Source organism: Mercenaria mercenaria, chromosome 3 (genome assembly GCF_021730395.1).
Source record: "Mercenaria mercenaria strain notata chromosome 3, MADL_Memer_1, whole genome shotgun sequence".
NCBI classification, from domain to species: Eukaryota; Metazoa; Mollusca; class Bivalvia; order Venerida; family Veneridae; genus Mercenaria; species Mercenaria mercenaria.
This window is the reverse complement of record NC_069363.1, coordinates 91,649,714-91,665,750: the sequence shown is the minus strand read 5'-3', so window position 1 is coordinate 91,665,750 and position 16,037 is coordinate 91,649,714. Positions and strand designations below refer to the sequence as shown.

General features: G+C 34.3%; 1 protein-coding gene across 1 annotated transcript in view; it reads right to left on the bottom strand.

The window, feature by feature from the left end:
• Positions 1-4,048: 4,048 nt before the first annotated feature.
• The window catches only part of LOC123524054 (uncharacterized), a 46,580-nt gene continuing 34,591 nt past the window's right edge, over positions 4,049-16,037 (bottom strand). The window contains exons 11-16 of the mRNA XM_053539277.1: positions 15,663-15,716; positions 13,984-14,457; positions 12,534-12,578; positions 11,252-11,731; positions 10,432-10,464; positions 4,049-8,493 (exon numbers count right to left, since the gene is read on the bottom strand). Coding sequence (XP_053395252.1) covers positions 8,471-8,493; positions 10,432-10,464; positions 11,252-11,731; positions 12,534-12,578; positions 13,984-14,457; positions 15,663-15,716 — 1,109 coding nt within the window. The 3' untranslated portion in view covers positions 4,049-8,470. The remainder of the gene's footprint in view (positions 8,494-10,431; positions 10,465-11,251; positions 11,732-12,533; positions 12,579-13,983; positions 14,458-15,662; positions 15,717-16,037) is intronic.

The window sequence follows — 16,037 nt, the reverse complement described above, 5'->3', positions numbered from 1 at the left end:
CGCATTTAGATAGAGTAATATGTTTTGTAATTTAAGTACACACGTGGATTTTTTCTCAAATTTTATTAGCTATCACAAGAACAGTCTTTAAGTGCCGTGTGGCGGCAATAAATGTCTCCCCGTACTTTAGAGATAGACACTAAAATTTTCAATGATAGTAATACATTAAATAAAATCTAGAAACTGATTTCCGAGTCCTTGAAATAACCAAAAATGATTTCACAAATGTGAAGTTTATGGTAGTTTTGTTAATATAAATACCAGAAGTTTTAATTTTTAATTTAAAGTTGTGATCCACAAAGAATGACAACTCTTGCCTTGGGCTAGTACTTATAAGCAGAGATATCTATTAGTTTACTTCCCTTGCAATTACACAATTGAATGGAAAATGAAAACTGTTTTAGACACAATATCATACTTTTTTGCACAGCAAAAACATTAAGGATTTATTCATTTGTGTTTGATTTACCCCTCAAATCGTGGTTCCTACGATTCTGTCAACTTGCACATGGTACAAAATTAACTTTTAACAAGCCAATAATAAAATGAAGTACCAGTAAGTAACTAATAGTGCAGATAATACAGTTTTTCTTGTATCAAAATGTCACAATATAAGCACTTTTGTAATACAGAACACCTGGTAGGATTAGTAAAAGTGCAATTATATTGATCTCTATTTCCTATGCCTACGTACTTGGACTCAGTGCTATTTTTTTTCCGGTCTTTTGGGATCATAGAGTACATTCATTTTTAGCTCGACTATTCATAGAAAAGTAGAGCTATTGGACTCGCACGTGCGTCGGCGCCGGCGTCCCGATTTGGTTAAGGTTTTGTATGTAAGCTGGTATCTCAGTAACCACTTGTGGGAATGGATTGAAACTTCACACACTTATTCACTGTGATCAACTGACTTACATTGCACAGGTTCCATAATTCTATTTTGCTTTTTTACAAAAATTATGCCCCTTTTTCGACTTAGAATTTTTTTGTTTAGGTTTTGTATGTAAACTGGTATCTCAGTACTCACTAATGAGAATGGATTGAAACTTCACACACTTATTCACTGTCATGATCTGACATGCATTAAGCAGGTCACATAACTCTACTCTTTTTCTTTTCAAATTTATGCCCCATTTTCGACTTAGCAGTTTTTTGTTAAGTTTTTGTATGTTAGCTGGTATCTGAGTATCCACTAATGGGAATGGATTGAAACTTCACACACTTGTTCACTGTCATGATCTAACATGCACTGTGAAGGTCCCATAACTCTATACTTTGCATTTTTACAAAATTATGCCCCTTTTTCGACTTAGCAGTTTTTGGTTCAGTTTTTATATGTAAGCTGGTATCTCAGTTTCCACTAATGGGAAAGGATTTAAATTTCACACACTTGTTTACTGTCATGATATGACGTGCAGTGCAAAGGTTCAATAACTCTACTTTGCATTTTACAAAATTATGCCCCTTTTTCAACTTACCAGTTTTTGGTTACATTCTTACATGTAAGCTGGTATCTCAGTACCCACTAATGGGAATGGATTGGAACTTCACACACTTATCCACTGTCATGAGCTGATAAGCACTGTGCAGGTTCCATAACCCTGGTTTGCATTTTTACAAAAGTATGCCCCTTTTTCGACCTTTGTATTCATTCAAATGTCAAGGCTGTTACTTAATAGAGTTCCGTTTTTTTATGCCCCCGAAGTTGGGCATATTAAAATCGCACTGTCCGTCTGTCCGTCCGTTAGTAATTTCGTGCCCGCTCTGTAACTCTTGAATCCCTTGAAGGATTTCAAAGAAACGTGACACAAGTGTTCACCACACCAAGACGACGTTCAGAGCGCATGTTTTGGATGTCTCATTTCAAGGTCAATGTCACTCTTAGAGGTCAAAGGTCATATGAGTGTGTTTCGTGTCCGCTCTGTAACTCTTGAACTGCTTGATGGATTTCAAAGAAACTTGGCACAAATGTTCATCACACTGAGACGACGTGCAGAGTGCTTGTTTCGGATGACTAGCTTCAAGGTCAAGGTCACACTTAGGAGTGAAAGGTCATTTATGACTTTGCTGTATCCGCTCTGTAACTCATGAACTGCTTGAAGGATTTCAAAGAAACTTGACACAAATGTTCATCACACTGAGACGACGTGCAGAGTGCTTGTTTCGGATGACTAGCTTCAAGGTCAAGGTCACACTTAGGAGTGAAAGGTCATTTATGACTTTGCTGTATCCGCTCTGTAACTCATGAACTGCTTGAAGGATTTCAAAGAAACTTGGCACAAATGTTCACCACACTGAGGCGACGTGTAGAGCGCATGTTTTGAATGACTCGCTTCTAGTTCAAGGTCACACTTAGGGTTCAAAGGTCATATATGTCTTTGCTTTGTGTATATTGCTCTGCATTGCAGTGCTCTTGTTTTTATTTGGCAAAATACCTTTCTGTTCTCTTACAATAATTTGTTTTGAATTTCTTCCCTTTTTTGTTACTATAAATAGTCTGTAAGTAGCTTATTTTGAAACATTTTTATTATTGGCAGTAGGGAAAAATCCATTACGATTCGATGCGTGAATTTGTTGCGCATAATTAGAGGGTCGCAATGGGGTTTGTTTTCACATTTTAACCATAATATTTAGTTGTTTACTTTTGCTGCTGATATATGTCTATCTGTTTGTACATATATTATGTTCTTCAAGAATGGAGGAAATAAAAGAATCAATCAACCATCCTCGGGTTTATGCAGTAGGCCTGACAACAATCGGACGTATATAAATGGCTATTTTTAAAGGTGTTTTTAAAGTTTTAAAGTTTTTTAAGTTTTAAGGTTAATAAAATAAAGCAGTAGAGTATAGATATAGTTCATGGTAAGTGGCAGTTCTTCCCTGGCGTTTCATTGGTGTAATTAAGAAAGGTAATCGCGGGTCTTATATATATTTATAAATTTTGGCAATTTAGACAAAATTCAGGTGGATACAACAATTAAAACATTGTAAAAACAATTAAAAATACTCCAGCCAACACCCAGTCATGTTCCAAAACTAACACCCGGGCCTTGAATTAAGGTCCCTTTTTTATTACATCATATTGATCTAATTCTTTGGAATCAATCCAGGCATCGACCTGTATTCGGGAACGGGTCTCAAAATTCAAATCTCGCTGGGCCTACGATTGATTCGTTTGACTGGAAACAGCCATAACTACGCAGCGCAGCATAAACAAATAAAAATGAATAAAATAAAACAAAACAAAACCATCCTCGGGTTTAGTAGTATGTAATCCACGGAACGCGTTCAGTCAGAGAGTCGCCTCAATTAGGAAAGAATAGTTTTAAGGCCAGAGGTTATTTCTAAAGTCACGGAGTTTGATTGGCCAGCTTGTAATGACAACAGCTTTCGATATCAGTCAAGTGTGACTTACCGAACAATTATGTTCCTTCTCAAGAGAAGGAACAATGAGGAATGCGTTTGATGAAATTAATTACTGCAAATATTCTTGTCTGTTTCTTAGTTTATTTCGTTTGATTTTGTTGTTTGATTCAGCATCACAACGACAATATTTAAGTCATATGGTGACTTTCCAGCTTTTAATTGTGGAGGAAGACCCCAATTGTCTCTCCGGGTAAAATTTATATCGGACGGTTTCTGCGTGGAACCACCGGTTGTTTTCCTCGTATTGAAAAGGGGCAAGTAATTCGAAGCCAGCGACCTTTAGCACTTAAGCCAGTTCTTGTTATTTTAACAAAACTGGAAATGCTGAGGACTGCATCACAGCAGTTCTAAAAGCCTATCGGGTTCTGCCATGATCTGTTGGGAACTTAATGATGTTTCCTTTGGAAAAATAATATTATATCATACAATCTATAAAAGTTATTTCAGATTACAATTGATTCATCAAAAAAACATTCTTTTATTTTTGAAAAGACTGTAGATATTCCTTGATAAATGCTTGTTGCTATTTAAAGAAATTGCAGGGTTTAACACAGACAAATACCATTTGTTCATTTAGGATAAAGGAACAATACAGATAATCAGGATTAGATTACAAACACTATTACGAGTATGTGTACACATTTATTCATAAGGTATAGGTAAACAAATGATGAGCAGCAGCAACATCAAATACACTTATCTGTTAAGAAAAAGTAATATTATGAAAATTGATGTTATTTGATTAACAAATGAATGAAATAAAGAATACGTTTATTTTATTCATTCTGTTGTAAATACTGTTACATTTTTAAATTCATCAGGTCAATATTTTATAATCACAGCATTTTGCTAAACATATACATATGTACTTTAAAGCAAAACAAAGATAAGCGACAATAAAGCGATAAAATATGTCATCAGATTTTAGTCGTAACTTGTACAGAAAAAAAAGTTCAAGCAATCTTTGATAGAAATACAACTGAACCGTAGATATTCTGACTCTGTGGTGACTTCGAAAAGGGCAGCTGTACATAAAAAAATCATTTGTTTTAAAATCAACGGAAATAAAATATCATTTATTTTAAGTCAACATTATATATTGTTGATATTTTTAAATATTTAAATAATGATATAAAGAAGAGCTATTTTTTCGAAATGATTCTACTGTCAACTTATTATTTAAAGTAACTAAATAACGAATGTAACTTTCTTATTGTTGAAACATATGACAGCAATCTGGAGGCCAGCCCTTTAAAACCTGAGAACAGGTTCCTTAAGAATATGTTGAAAACACTAGCAAGAAAATTAAATATAAGAAGGCCATGACGGCCCTGAAATACTAACCTGTGTGACAAAGCTAGTTTGAATATTGTCTGTGAAATCATTTCGAATTTGGCCAGCGCTTTGTGGCGAGCATATTTTGAAATTTCCACTGTATATGCATATAGAAAAAAGTGACCATGCTTTCTGGTGGTTATGTCATGTACAATTGAACTTAAAAGAACAGATGTCCTTAAGAGAGCACACTCAAGTAAGAAATCTGGAACGTGGGTGGTAACCGAGGTCGGGGAGGATTACAACTTCACACTTTATTAAATATTCATAGAAGGTTCGAATAATTAAAAAAAGGAATTAAAAAATAATTAGGGAGTGGGGAGGGGGATGGCGACCGGGTAAGGGTACAATATTTCACATGTTGATCACAAATATTGATAAACAATAAAAATAAGGGCGGGGGGCGTGTTTGTGTGTAGTGTGTGTGTGTGGGGGGGCGGGGGGGGGGGGGGGGGGAGAGCAGCGAGCTAGGTGGAGGAGTGTACAACTTTGATGTTGATAAATATTCATCGAAGGTTTAAGGTTTTGTAAAAAACGAAATCAAATGTGGGGAGGGGGAGGGGTGTGACCAGGGCGGTGGGGGTGACCGGACCGGGTGTGGCTACACAATTCAACAAGTTGATAACAAATGTTCATGGAAAAAACATTAAAGAAGTTTAATGAAATTCTACCAATTGGTTAGTTTGTTATGTACACATCTGTTTTTTTTTAAACAATAAAATGGCAATAACCCTGGAGTTACTTAAGAGATCTGATATAAAATACACTGACGGCGAAATAATTGAGGCATTCGAGTAATTTGTCACCTGATTTATAACTGGTCAAAGTTATGATGCACGGGAGTCGAACCAGTAGTGTTTGAATAACTACGCACCCACGCAAATTAGACGATAAACTACATGAAGGCCTTAATTGTGTTCATTCTCACATGCTCTTTGAAATATTTTGATGAAATTATGCTGGACTTATTCATTCCAAGTAGTAATGAACCGGACAAATGTAGCAACTTGGTGTCATAATTGACGTAATAATACTCTCTTACCAGTCCATGCGTTAACCGTTTTTAATCACAGAATACACATAGCTTGAGTATCTTCTTTGTTTAACTGGCAATCAACTCAAGCCATATTTGTATGTTTCTTAAAATAGATAAGTCGTTTATATTTATTTATTCGCAAAACACTGAAGACTCATCGGCAATAAAAATTTATATTTTATTACCGATATAATGATTTTTCATTGAAACATGTTTACTATAATAAATAACGTAGTTCATTTTGTCGTCACATGAATTCACGTATTGGAAACAAATGTATTAATCTAACTTATGGATAACATATATAAGAAATGCTTATTTTTTATTATTTTGCAACATAACTTCATTCGTGTCTTTTATTTTGTTTATTGTCAAGGATGGATCACGCATTAAATCAAGTATACGAGTCAGCTCCGTATACCTTCTGAAAACAATAGGTCATGATCATATTTTTTTCGTAAAAGGTACAGCGAAGTAATTTCGGTACAAATATAATTTTACTGCCACGTATACAAATGCATTTCCATTCTTTATAAGCAAAGAGTTTCTATTTACGTAATACTGTACTAATTCAAATGCACTTTTGTTTCAGATAACAATTTAATCTTAAGACATCATTTTATTACTTTAGAGCATTTCAAACCCATATCATATATCAAGGTAATATAATATGTATACTTAAAAAAATACAACAAATATATACAGATAGTGTACTGTCATATAAAATACAAGACATGCTCTACTGAAAATTGTTATTGAACAGTTACGTACATGTTGACATTTACTGGAAATAAAATTTACACGTTAAATGCACAAAGAAAGTTGTCTAGTTCTTTTCCCAGTACAATCGTAAATAAAAGTAAATAAAAAAAATTAGAACACCATTATGTGGCTCTTTAAACTACATTCTATAAAGAGCATAGAGCTATACATAGACATGTAACACTGTGTTATCACTTCCTTTTTAGTTAAAACGGTCTTTATGAATAACTTTCTATAAAAATATCACCCAACATGCAGGAAAAATACCATGTTTCAGCTTGATACAAAATATTTTCAAGGTTTTATGACTTAGCGCATCAAGTTGACCTTTGTCGTCATTTTTATTCTAATCTAAGAACAACGTGCATGCTTATACTGTCAAAATACTAGGTATAACATCTGTCAGTCAGAAATCAGCGATATTTGGGCTGTAATACGTATTTTGTTAAATAACTCCTAAACAGTGACATTGTGATATTACTTTCTGTGATTTTCTCAATTTGTGCTGCGGTATTGTACATTAATTATCATATGCTATTAAAGCATGACCAAAATATTCCACTCATATCCTCATTTTTAGACACTTTTCAATTCTTTCTTTATTTCATACAAACAATTATCCGACCCATTATACCAGATTTTATCAAGAATATGGACGTTTATCTTGGACTACTTTACTTGTAATACTGAGTAGTCACTTCCTATTTGATGCAGTCCTCTTACAGTTCTTTATTAAAGCTTTGATGACGTCACCGCATTTCAGTCACTTTATGTTGTACTGCTTAGTGACATTGTTTTTCACAACTTGGCATAATTAACGACCTTGCCGTTGCCATATTTTTCGTTTCGGTTGATATCTTGAAAAAAATTGATAATTTTTGAAATATATAGAATAGATCCAGATTTTGTTTTGCTTCAAATTTTTTAGTTGCAGTGACATTATATCTGGATCAAAGGTTAACAACACAAGAACATCTTCTTGCCAGCATGTCTTTATGCAATCTCAAAATTCCAAATTAATTGAGGTTGATCTTATTGCAAGGAAGCCATGGTAACCGTTGTTTGACTGAGAAATGGGCGGGGTGCGTGTTTAAAGTCTAATATTACCTAGGTAGAAATTAGGAAGTACCTACTTTTGCTTTCATTCACTGATCAGTTCAGAGACAAACTAAAGAGCATATAAAATCAACTACTGACGTGGACAATTACAGTAAAGAATCAATTCATTTAATATCTGGCGTATGCACATAGCACAATTATCAAGATCAAGAGTAACTGCAACGAAAATACAATAGAATACCTTCTTCGTTGGAGTTATCGGTCTGACGGATCAAAGATCATTTTAGTTGGAGAAGTAATTCGGTTATTGTCGAACAACTTACTGAATAAAAAGATGTAGATTGTAAAGCATCAAGTAGCACAGGAGAAATGTATAAAACAAAAAACAAAGATGCCACGTTGATCAATTGCTGGAAACCCTAAACCGCAAGGTTGATTCATAAAAATAATTGCACCAAGTATTTTCATGAAAAGTTGCGATATTGACGAACTGGTATAAATAGCTTTTCGAACTGTAAATGGAAGGTTTCATATCCTCGCGTGACACTTATTCACATGCAGACTCGAATCCTACTGTTCTGCTGTTTTGTTTTTTTAATGAAAGTTTACTTCCATAAAGTGACATGAAAATCACGGGCTCTTTGGCGGGACAAATCAAATGATACAAACATACTCACAGAAAAACGTTCAATATGAAAATTTCTTCTAATAATAAAAACATAAAACCTGATTAAATGAATTTGATAATATGTTCAAAATTTACAAAGGCGATATCTCATATGTCATCTCTCAAACATGTAAAGAAAACCCATGGGAACGGTCCACAGAAGACATTGTTGTAGACGTTGTTCTTCACATTTGTAGTGGTACGAACTCTGAAAAAAAGATGAAGGTTGATAAATATAACACAAAATTGATGAGAACCAACATGACGGAAGTCATAGCTCATAAACAAGAGGGTCATGATGACCCTGGACCGCTCACCTGAGTAATATGAGCTACATGTTTCAAATGTCAAACTGATGATTTTTAGAAATGTTTTGGAAGATTTTCCGATGTACAATCAAGTAACCCCTGGAGCGGGGCCAATTTTACCCCGGGGGTAAAAGTTTGTAGAAGTCCACTAGGCAATGTTACATATCAAATATCTAGGCCTTCTGGTCTATGTACAATCAAGTAACCCAAGTAACCCAAGGGGCTGGATCAATTTGACCCTGGAGGGTCAAGATTTGAACACATTTTGTAGAGGTCCACTAGGCAATGCTACATATCACATATCTAAGCTCTAGGCCCACTGGTTTATTTTTAGAACATTTTGAAGATTTTTCTATGTACAAGAAGATTTTTCTATGTACAATCAAGTAACCCCTTGGGGCGGGGTCAATTTGACCCCGGGGGTCATGATTTGAACATATTTTGTAGAAGTCTACTAGGCAATGCTATTTGTCAAACATCTAAGACCTAAGCCTTCTGGTTTATTTTTAGAAATTTTTTGAAGATTTTCCTATGTAAAATCAAGTGACCCCTGGGGCGGGGTCAATTTCGACCCCGGGGGTCATGATTTGAACAAACTTTGTAGAGGTCTACTAGGCAATGCTACACGTGAAATATCTAAACTCTAGGCCTTCTGGTTTATTTTAAGAAAATTTTTGAAGATTTTCCTATGTAAAATCAAGTGACCCCTGGGGCGGGGTCATTTTTGACCCTGGGGGTCATAATTTGAACAAATTTTGTAGAGGTTCACTAGGCAATGCTACATGTCAAATATCTAAGCTCTAGGCCTTCTGGTTTATTTTAAGAAAAAGTTTGAAGATTTTCCTATGTAAAATCAAGTGACCCCTGGGGCGGGGTCAATTTTGACCCTGGGGGTCATAATTTGAACAAATTTTGTAGAGGTCCACTAGGCAATGCTTCATGTCAAATATCGAAGCTCTAGGCCTTCTGGTTTATTTTTAAAAAATTTTTTGAAGATTTTCCTATAGAAATCTATGTAAAATTAAGTGACCCCTGGGACGGGGTCATTTTTGATCCCGGGGTCATGATTTGAACAACTTTAGTAGAGGTCTACTAGGCAATGCTACATATCAAACATCTAAGCTCTAGGGCTTCTGGTTTTTGAGAAGAAGATTTTTTAGGATTTTCCTATGTAAAATCAAATGACCCCTGGGCCAGGGTCAATTTTAACCCCGGGGTCATGATTTGAACAAACTTGGTAGAGATCTACTAGGCAATGCATCACACCAAATATCTAAGCTCTAGGCCTTCTGGTTGTTGAGAAGAAGATTTTTATTTTTTTTCCTTTCGGTTGCCATGGCAACCAGAGTTCTGCATGGAATTCAATTCTTTGTAACATGTTTGTAGAACTTTACCCAAGGAACATTCCTGTGAAGTTTGGATGAAATTGGCCTAGCGGTTTATGAGGAGATGTTGTTTAAAGTAAAAGTTTACGGACGACGGATGCCACACGGTGAGTGGTCAGAATAGCTCACCCTGAGCCTTTGGCACAGCTGAGCTGAAAACAAGTTTTTCACTTTTCCCATACAAGTTTTAAGTATACTGCGTGCACATTAACGCTTATGAAACATTTTCATATCGGATCTTTCTGGATTGATTTTGTTTAACAATTGGTTAATAAAATCTGTCAAAAGGTCCAAAAGGTTTCAATTAATAGCAATTTAGGTCTGATAGACAAATTCTTGCTTGTCGTTGATCGGCGGCAATAAAAAACTGCTTGTTCATAAATTTTTGACATAGAGGTCGCGCAAATTACTTTTCAGCAATATAATAGAAAAAATTATAAAATACTTTCTAACCTTTCGATCCGCTTGCTGCCTGGTTCTTGTATTCTAAAATAAAATATGTTTAAAAATGTGTAAAAAAATGTGTTAAGTTTAACGCCACACTGACACATGGCGACTTCTTAGCTGTAGATAGTGGAAGAAGACACTAGGTGACCCTTCATGCATTATCGTTTCACAGGCCAGCACCTGGGTAGAACCACCGACATTCCGAAAGCCAGTAGAATGGTTTCCTCACAAGGATGGAAATTTCAAGATTTTTCACAAGTAGGCTCGAACCCACAGGCCTAGGGGCCCCAATTTTTTAAGAACATTTTGTTTTCGATATTTGTTTGGAAGTTATATATCAATTTCGAATCGACTCAGCTTTTTTATAAAATAAAACGTGTTCTTAAAGATGACCAGAGAGACTATTTCAGAGCCATAGACAGTAAAATTGAACTTAATATTTTAAAACATGCAATACCATTGTTTAACCTTTAGCTTTCAGCAAATAGCCTCAAAATCAATACAGGTCATTTGTCGGTGAAGATTAATCTGTCTTGATCAATATGCGTCCTTATTATATTGATCTGAAAAAGATTTTCAGCTCGAAGTCACCTTTGGGCAGCAGACTTCGCCGGAGCATTTTAAATTTATCGACTGGAGATCGACGTGATGGGCGGACAGAAGGATATACAAGTATGAAAACATTGAGGGTTAATAGCTCAAGGAAACTATCTGTTGAAATAACCCGACGGTCGGACATTTGTATCGGCAAACGTAAATCTAATTTCCAACCTCTAGAATTAATGTGTGTGCGGGGTGGAAGGACGAACAAAAGCTTAATTGTTACCGTGATAGATCTTTTGTCTTTTCTTCGGTGGACTTTCGCGCATATAAACGAAATGTTCAAGAACAGGATGAGTCGGCATATTTCTCTGCCACTCTAGGAAAACTTCCGTCTCTATTGTGAGAATCACGGCCAATTTATTATCCTTTACAGCAGCATACAACCTGTCAAACTGTCTGTACCATTTGTGTGCTTCTATTCTGTCAAATTTTATTCCAGCCAATAGCTTGATTATAATCACTGGTCGAAGAAAAAAGTTGACAAACTTTAGTTCACTTGGATCCACTATAACCAGAAAATTGTCTTCTCCGTTGCTGAGGTCATATGATGACAACAGCTGAAATGCCAAGGTAGTCTTCCCACTTCCGACTGGCCCGATGATTGTAACCGTATTGTTAGCTATAAACAGCGTTTCAACTTCTTGCTTGAAATGCTTGTCAACAGTCTTCCGTATATACTTCTCTTTGTAGATTTGCGAAATATCTAAAAAAATTTGAAATAGTTAGAATGATACATCAAATGAAGAACTTATGACAAGTTAGAATAAAATCTGGTCTCAGAATAAAATTTTACAATCATTCAAAAATACGTATATCTGGCACTATTTTAAAAGCTAAAATGATTTATCAATGCCAGTCAGATGTACATTTGGCCAAATATTCTTTGTATCCGTTGGATTCGAAATGTGATAATATATTCCTTTTATAGTTTCTGAATGTTGTTCAGTTCTTTACATATGTTTTTATTAAAACATTAAACATAAATTAATCACCGCTATCAAAAATACCACGTGACCATGATAATCACTGGTGCAATGAAAAGAAATTATTTTCTTAATTTTGACTTTATTTTTGCATTTTATCACCTACATTAGCCTTCAATAATTTCATACTCAATCGTTTCATGCTCGAAACAATTTCAATATCTTAAATGTAATATCGAACGATGAAAATCCCCGATTTATCAGGATCTTGATAAAACTCTGCGCAGACGATTGTTTACGAGAAACGCTTAACTCGTACGTTTTACTACATGCTGCCTGAGTTATGATGACACGTTAGACTGTTTGCAAAACCAAGAGCTATTCTCTTTTCTTATGTGGGAAATAACTTGACATGTACCCAACGTTGGATAGTTACAAATTATGTGCAATAAAGCTGTAAATATTATATATATCCTGGGCTAGTAATTTTAATTTGTTTATGTTTGTGTTTAAAGTGGTTGCTTCGATATAACTGTTTTATTTTTTCATTTCACATTATTATGGTAAAAAACTCTTACATACCTTGCAGGTTCTTATGAACTGTATCCTTGTTGGCATATGCATACTCTAAAATATAGAAATATAATTGAAGCCTCCAAGATCAATGACAAAGCAACATTTATTTATTTCATGTTTTCAAGTGAATTATTGAAGTATTAGAGTGATATATATTTGGTATTTTCGCAGTGAAAATTATCAAACATATCATTCGCTGGTAAGAAATTATAGAATTGATCAATTTAATCAAGACATGAAATAAAAAGAAAATTTGTTTGTTTTGCATGTAAGATCAAAATATATTTAGCTCATGAACACTATATCTTGCATTTTCACTCGTGGCTATTCCACTCGTGAAAATAATTTATCTGGTTTTCACTCGAGAAAAATTCTTCAATCATCTTACACTGAAACAAACAATTTCCTCTCTTTATATAATAGACTCATTGGCGTAGGCATTTTGATTTTTATAGATAAAGAAATACGTCACTTCCTGCGACATGCAATGAGCAAAGATTAACATTTTGATTGTCTACTTTTAAAGATATGGACTTTATTACTGCTTATTTCATCTTTAAATGATATTATGCAATGTCGGGGGTTGAGGAAGAATACTTATGATTGGGTCAATATTTTGAAAATCGTTTCAAAGAGTAAGAAGATAAAGATCGGACACAAAGTAAGCGCTCCATCGTGAGACCTTGATGTTGAACCAACATGACAGACGGTTATCATCTATAGCATTACTTTTAAAATCTTTCAAGGGGTTAAAAGATACGACCAGACACACTTTTGTGACAGGCATAAAAAACAAAAACAGAGAGAAGACCTGACCGAAAACAATATGTGTCCCTCCAAAGTTTTGGTGAGACAAAGCTATAACGGTATGCCAGAAAGACATAACAGTTTTCATCTTGATCCTGAATGGCAGTGATGTATGACCACCGAAAAAGGTAAAGCATTTGCAAATATCTGCCTTTCCAGCTGAATTCTTTTCTTTGACATTAGAATTTGCCTTCAGTGAACTATCCATAACAAGTTGATTAACTGTATTGTCTGGATAAAGATTCTATTTCACCTGTACATTTGTATAAATAATTGTCCATATAAAATGTTGTCTCAAGCGATACAACTATAAAAGATGCTGACTTACCAAACTGTATGTTTAGAATTCTCACAAAATATAGTAAGACACCTTAATATAAACAAAACAAGTAACAATTGTTGTTTCAGAATTCCTTAGGGGATCATAAAGTGTTGCGTTAAGATGTAAATACTTTTATAAAAAAAGCAGTGCACTTGATGATCTGCTTGTAAAAAGCAACCACGCAGAACTAGATTTTTGTGAGACAGGTAGAATAACTCGGGTTTGTACGTTTAAAGGCCTGAATGGACACGCCTATTCATCTAATAATGGCAAAACGTAGTTTTTACGGCTTTAAAAATAACTATATTCCTTTGAATAAGAAATTACCACAACTGTTGTCTTCATCGGATTCTATTTTAACCGTACATGATGGGGATAACATCTCGTGATCATGTCTTCTTGCAACCTCACTAAGAAGTGTCTGAGAGGTTACTATTATTATATCCATAACGTCATCATCTTTGTCGTCAGTTGTTGCATCTAACATGCTGTCAAATTCTTCCAGCATAACTTCAACCTTTTGTGACTCATACGTCAGTATTCCAAATGGCTCCCTAAATAGAACCAAGCTAGCGTCTTCGGTACCGATGCGTTGCCAGTCGGACGGGTTGTTTATTTCTAAACACTGTTCGCACTTCATCAATTTAATAGCTGCAAGCGCGCATCTGTAAATCATGCTGTTGTTATGGCCAGTAACGATCACGCGATGACTCTCGCAAAGTTTCTGGTAGATCCGTAGAATGTCTTCTCTATGAGTTTCCTCGCAAATGTTATGTTCTGTCAACGCTCTAGTAAGGTTTTCTGTTTAATTTTACAAGAGATTACTTTATTTAAAAGACGTACTAAACATTTGAAACTTTTATATATTCTACTACAGTGTGCATAGATATGCTCGAGACATTTTTATGCTCAGTGTTGTATGAAATATTTCACTCGTTAAAATGTTGTTTTATTCCTGTCAAAGATTGATCGTTTGCAAAGAGATTATATAAAGAGCAAGTTTAATATTCTTAGGAATGCTCATCAAAGAATCTGACGTGTATCCAAATTAAGGAATTACTTAGGTAAGTAGATATAATGCTCATGAACCAGATGTTTAAATTATACCTGATAAAATACAATTTAGTACACCATGAAATTAATATATACTTAAAGAAACTTCTAACGATCCCTCTGTATTTTTGCAATATCTTTCATAATAATTCATTCCTGGAATAAATTTCTTTTTCAGTTAGGAACATAATTGTGTTGATAATGCCAATTAAATTTTCATCAAAAGATGTTAAATTTTCTTCTGGCTGTTCAGTGAAAATGTGCTGGACACTTTGATTTAATACTTTTATGGGTATTTTATGTACTGTATCTGTTGTACATTACTGATGAATAAGCCTGTTTCGGTAACGGTTTGATGTTTCAAATTTTCTGACATTTCATTAGTTCTTGTTCGCTTAGTCTATGGTTTCTTCGAGGATTGGTTCAAATGTACAAGAACTAAATACTGTTTTGAGAAAACTGTAATAAACAAATCCAGAAATTGAAGTACACTAAGTTTATGTAGCATTAAACATTTATGCTACAGATTTGATTTTAAATTAAATTATATATCTATTCAAATATTAGTTTTAATGCAACTTGAAAATAAGCAGACAATTGATACTTTCAAATGCTGATACTTCTTAATTATATTTTTGCGTCTTATAATTATGTATTTGTGTCTGAATTATATTAGTAGTTGGATCATATAACACAATTTACTGAAGTGAAAATTAACGGCGCGTGCTGATTCTTTATCACCTTAATCATTATATAACTTTGTCTAATTAATCTGACTAGTGGGATAATATACAAAATTAACTGACGTGTAAATTTAAAAACGTCTAAGAATCAAGGCATGTCTATGAATCTTTTTGTAAAGAATATGCATTTTCGCTTATGAGAAAAATATAAAAGCACCAAAATCTATTGTTTTTGAAAAACATGTTTGCTGTTAACTATGAAGACATTACCTTTCATTCTTTCCACTTTTTGGTCGACAATTTTCATTCGCTTTTCTGCAACACCTAAAAACAATGAAAACAATTAAGGTATGTGTGGATCACAATTATATATTAACAATTTTTTTAATTGATTTGAGTCACTATTCAATTACAGGGTTTATAGGAGTTTTCACTGTAAGATTTAATAGGAAATTTTCTATATTAAACTGCAGTAACTTTTCAATTCTCGTTACTGTTTTCTGTTGTTGAGTACTTTTATGTGAGCACAAACACTATACATTAACATGATGTATGTTTTTATTTGAAACCTATTGCGTAGAAATAACATCTTTGGTGAAATACTAATTCATAGTTACGATAACGTTGGTGTTATCTGATGAACCC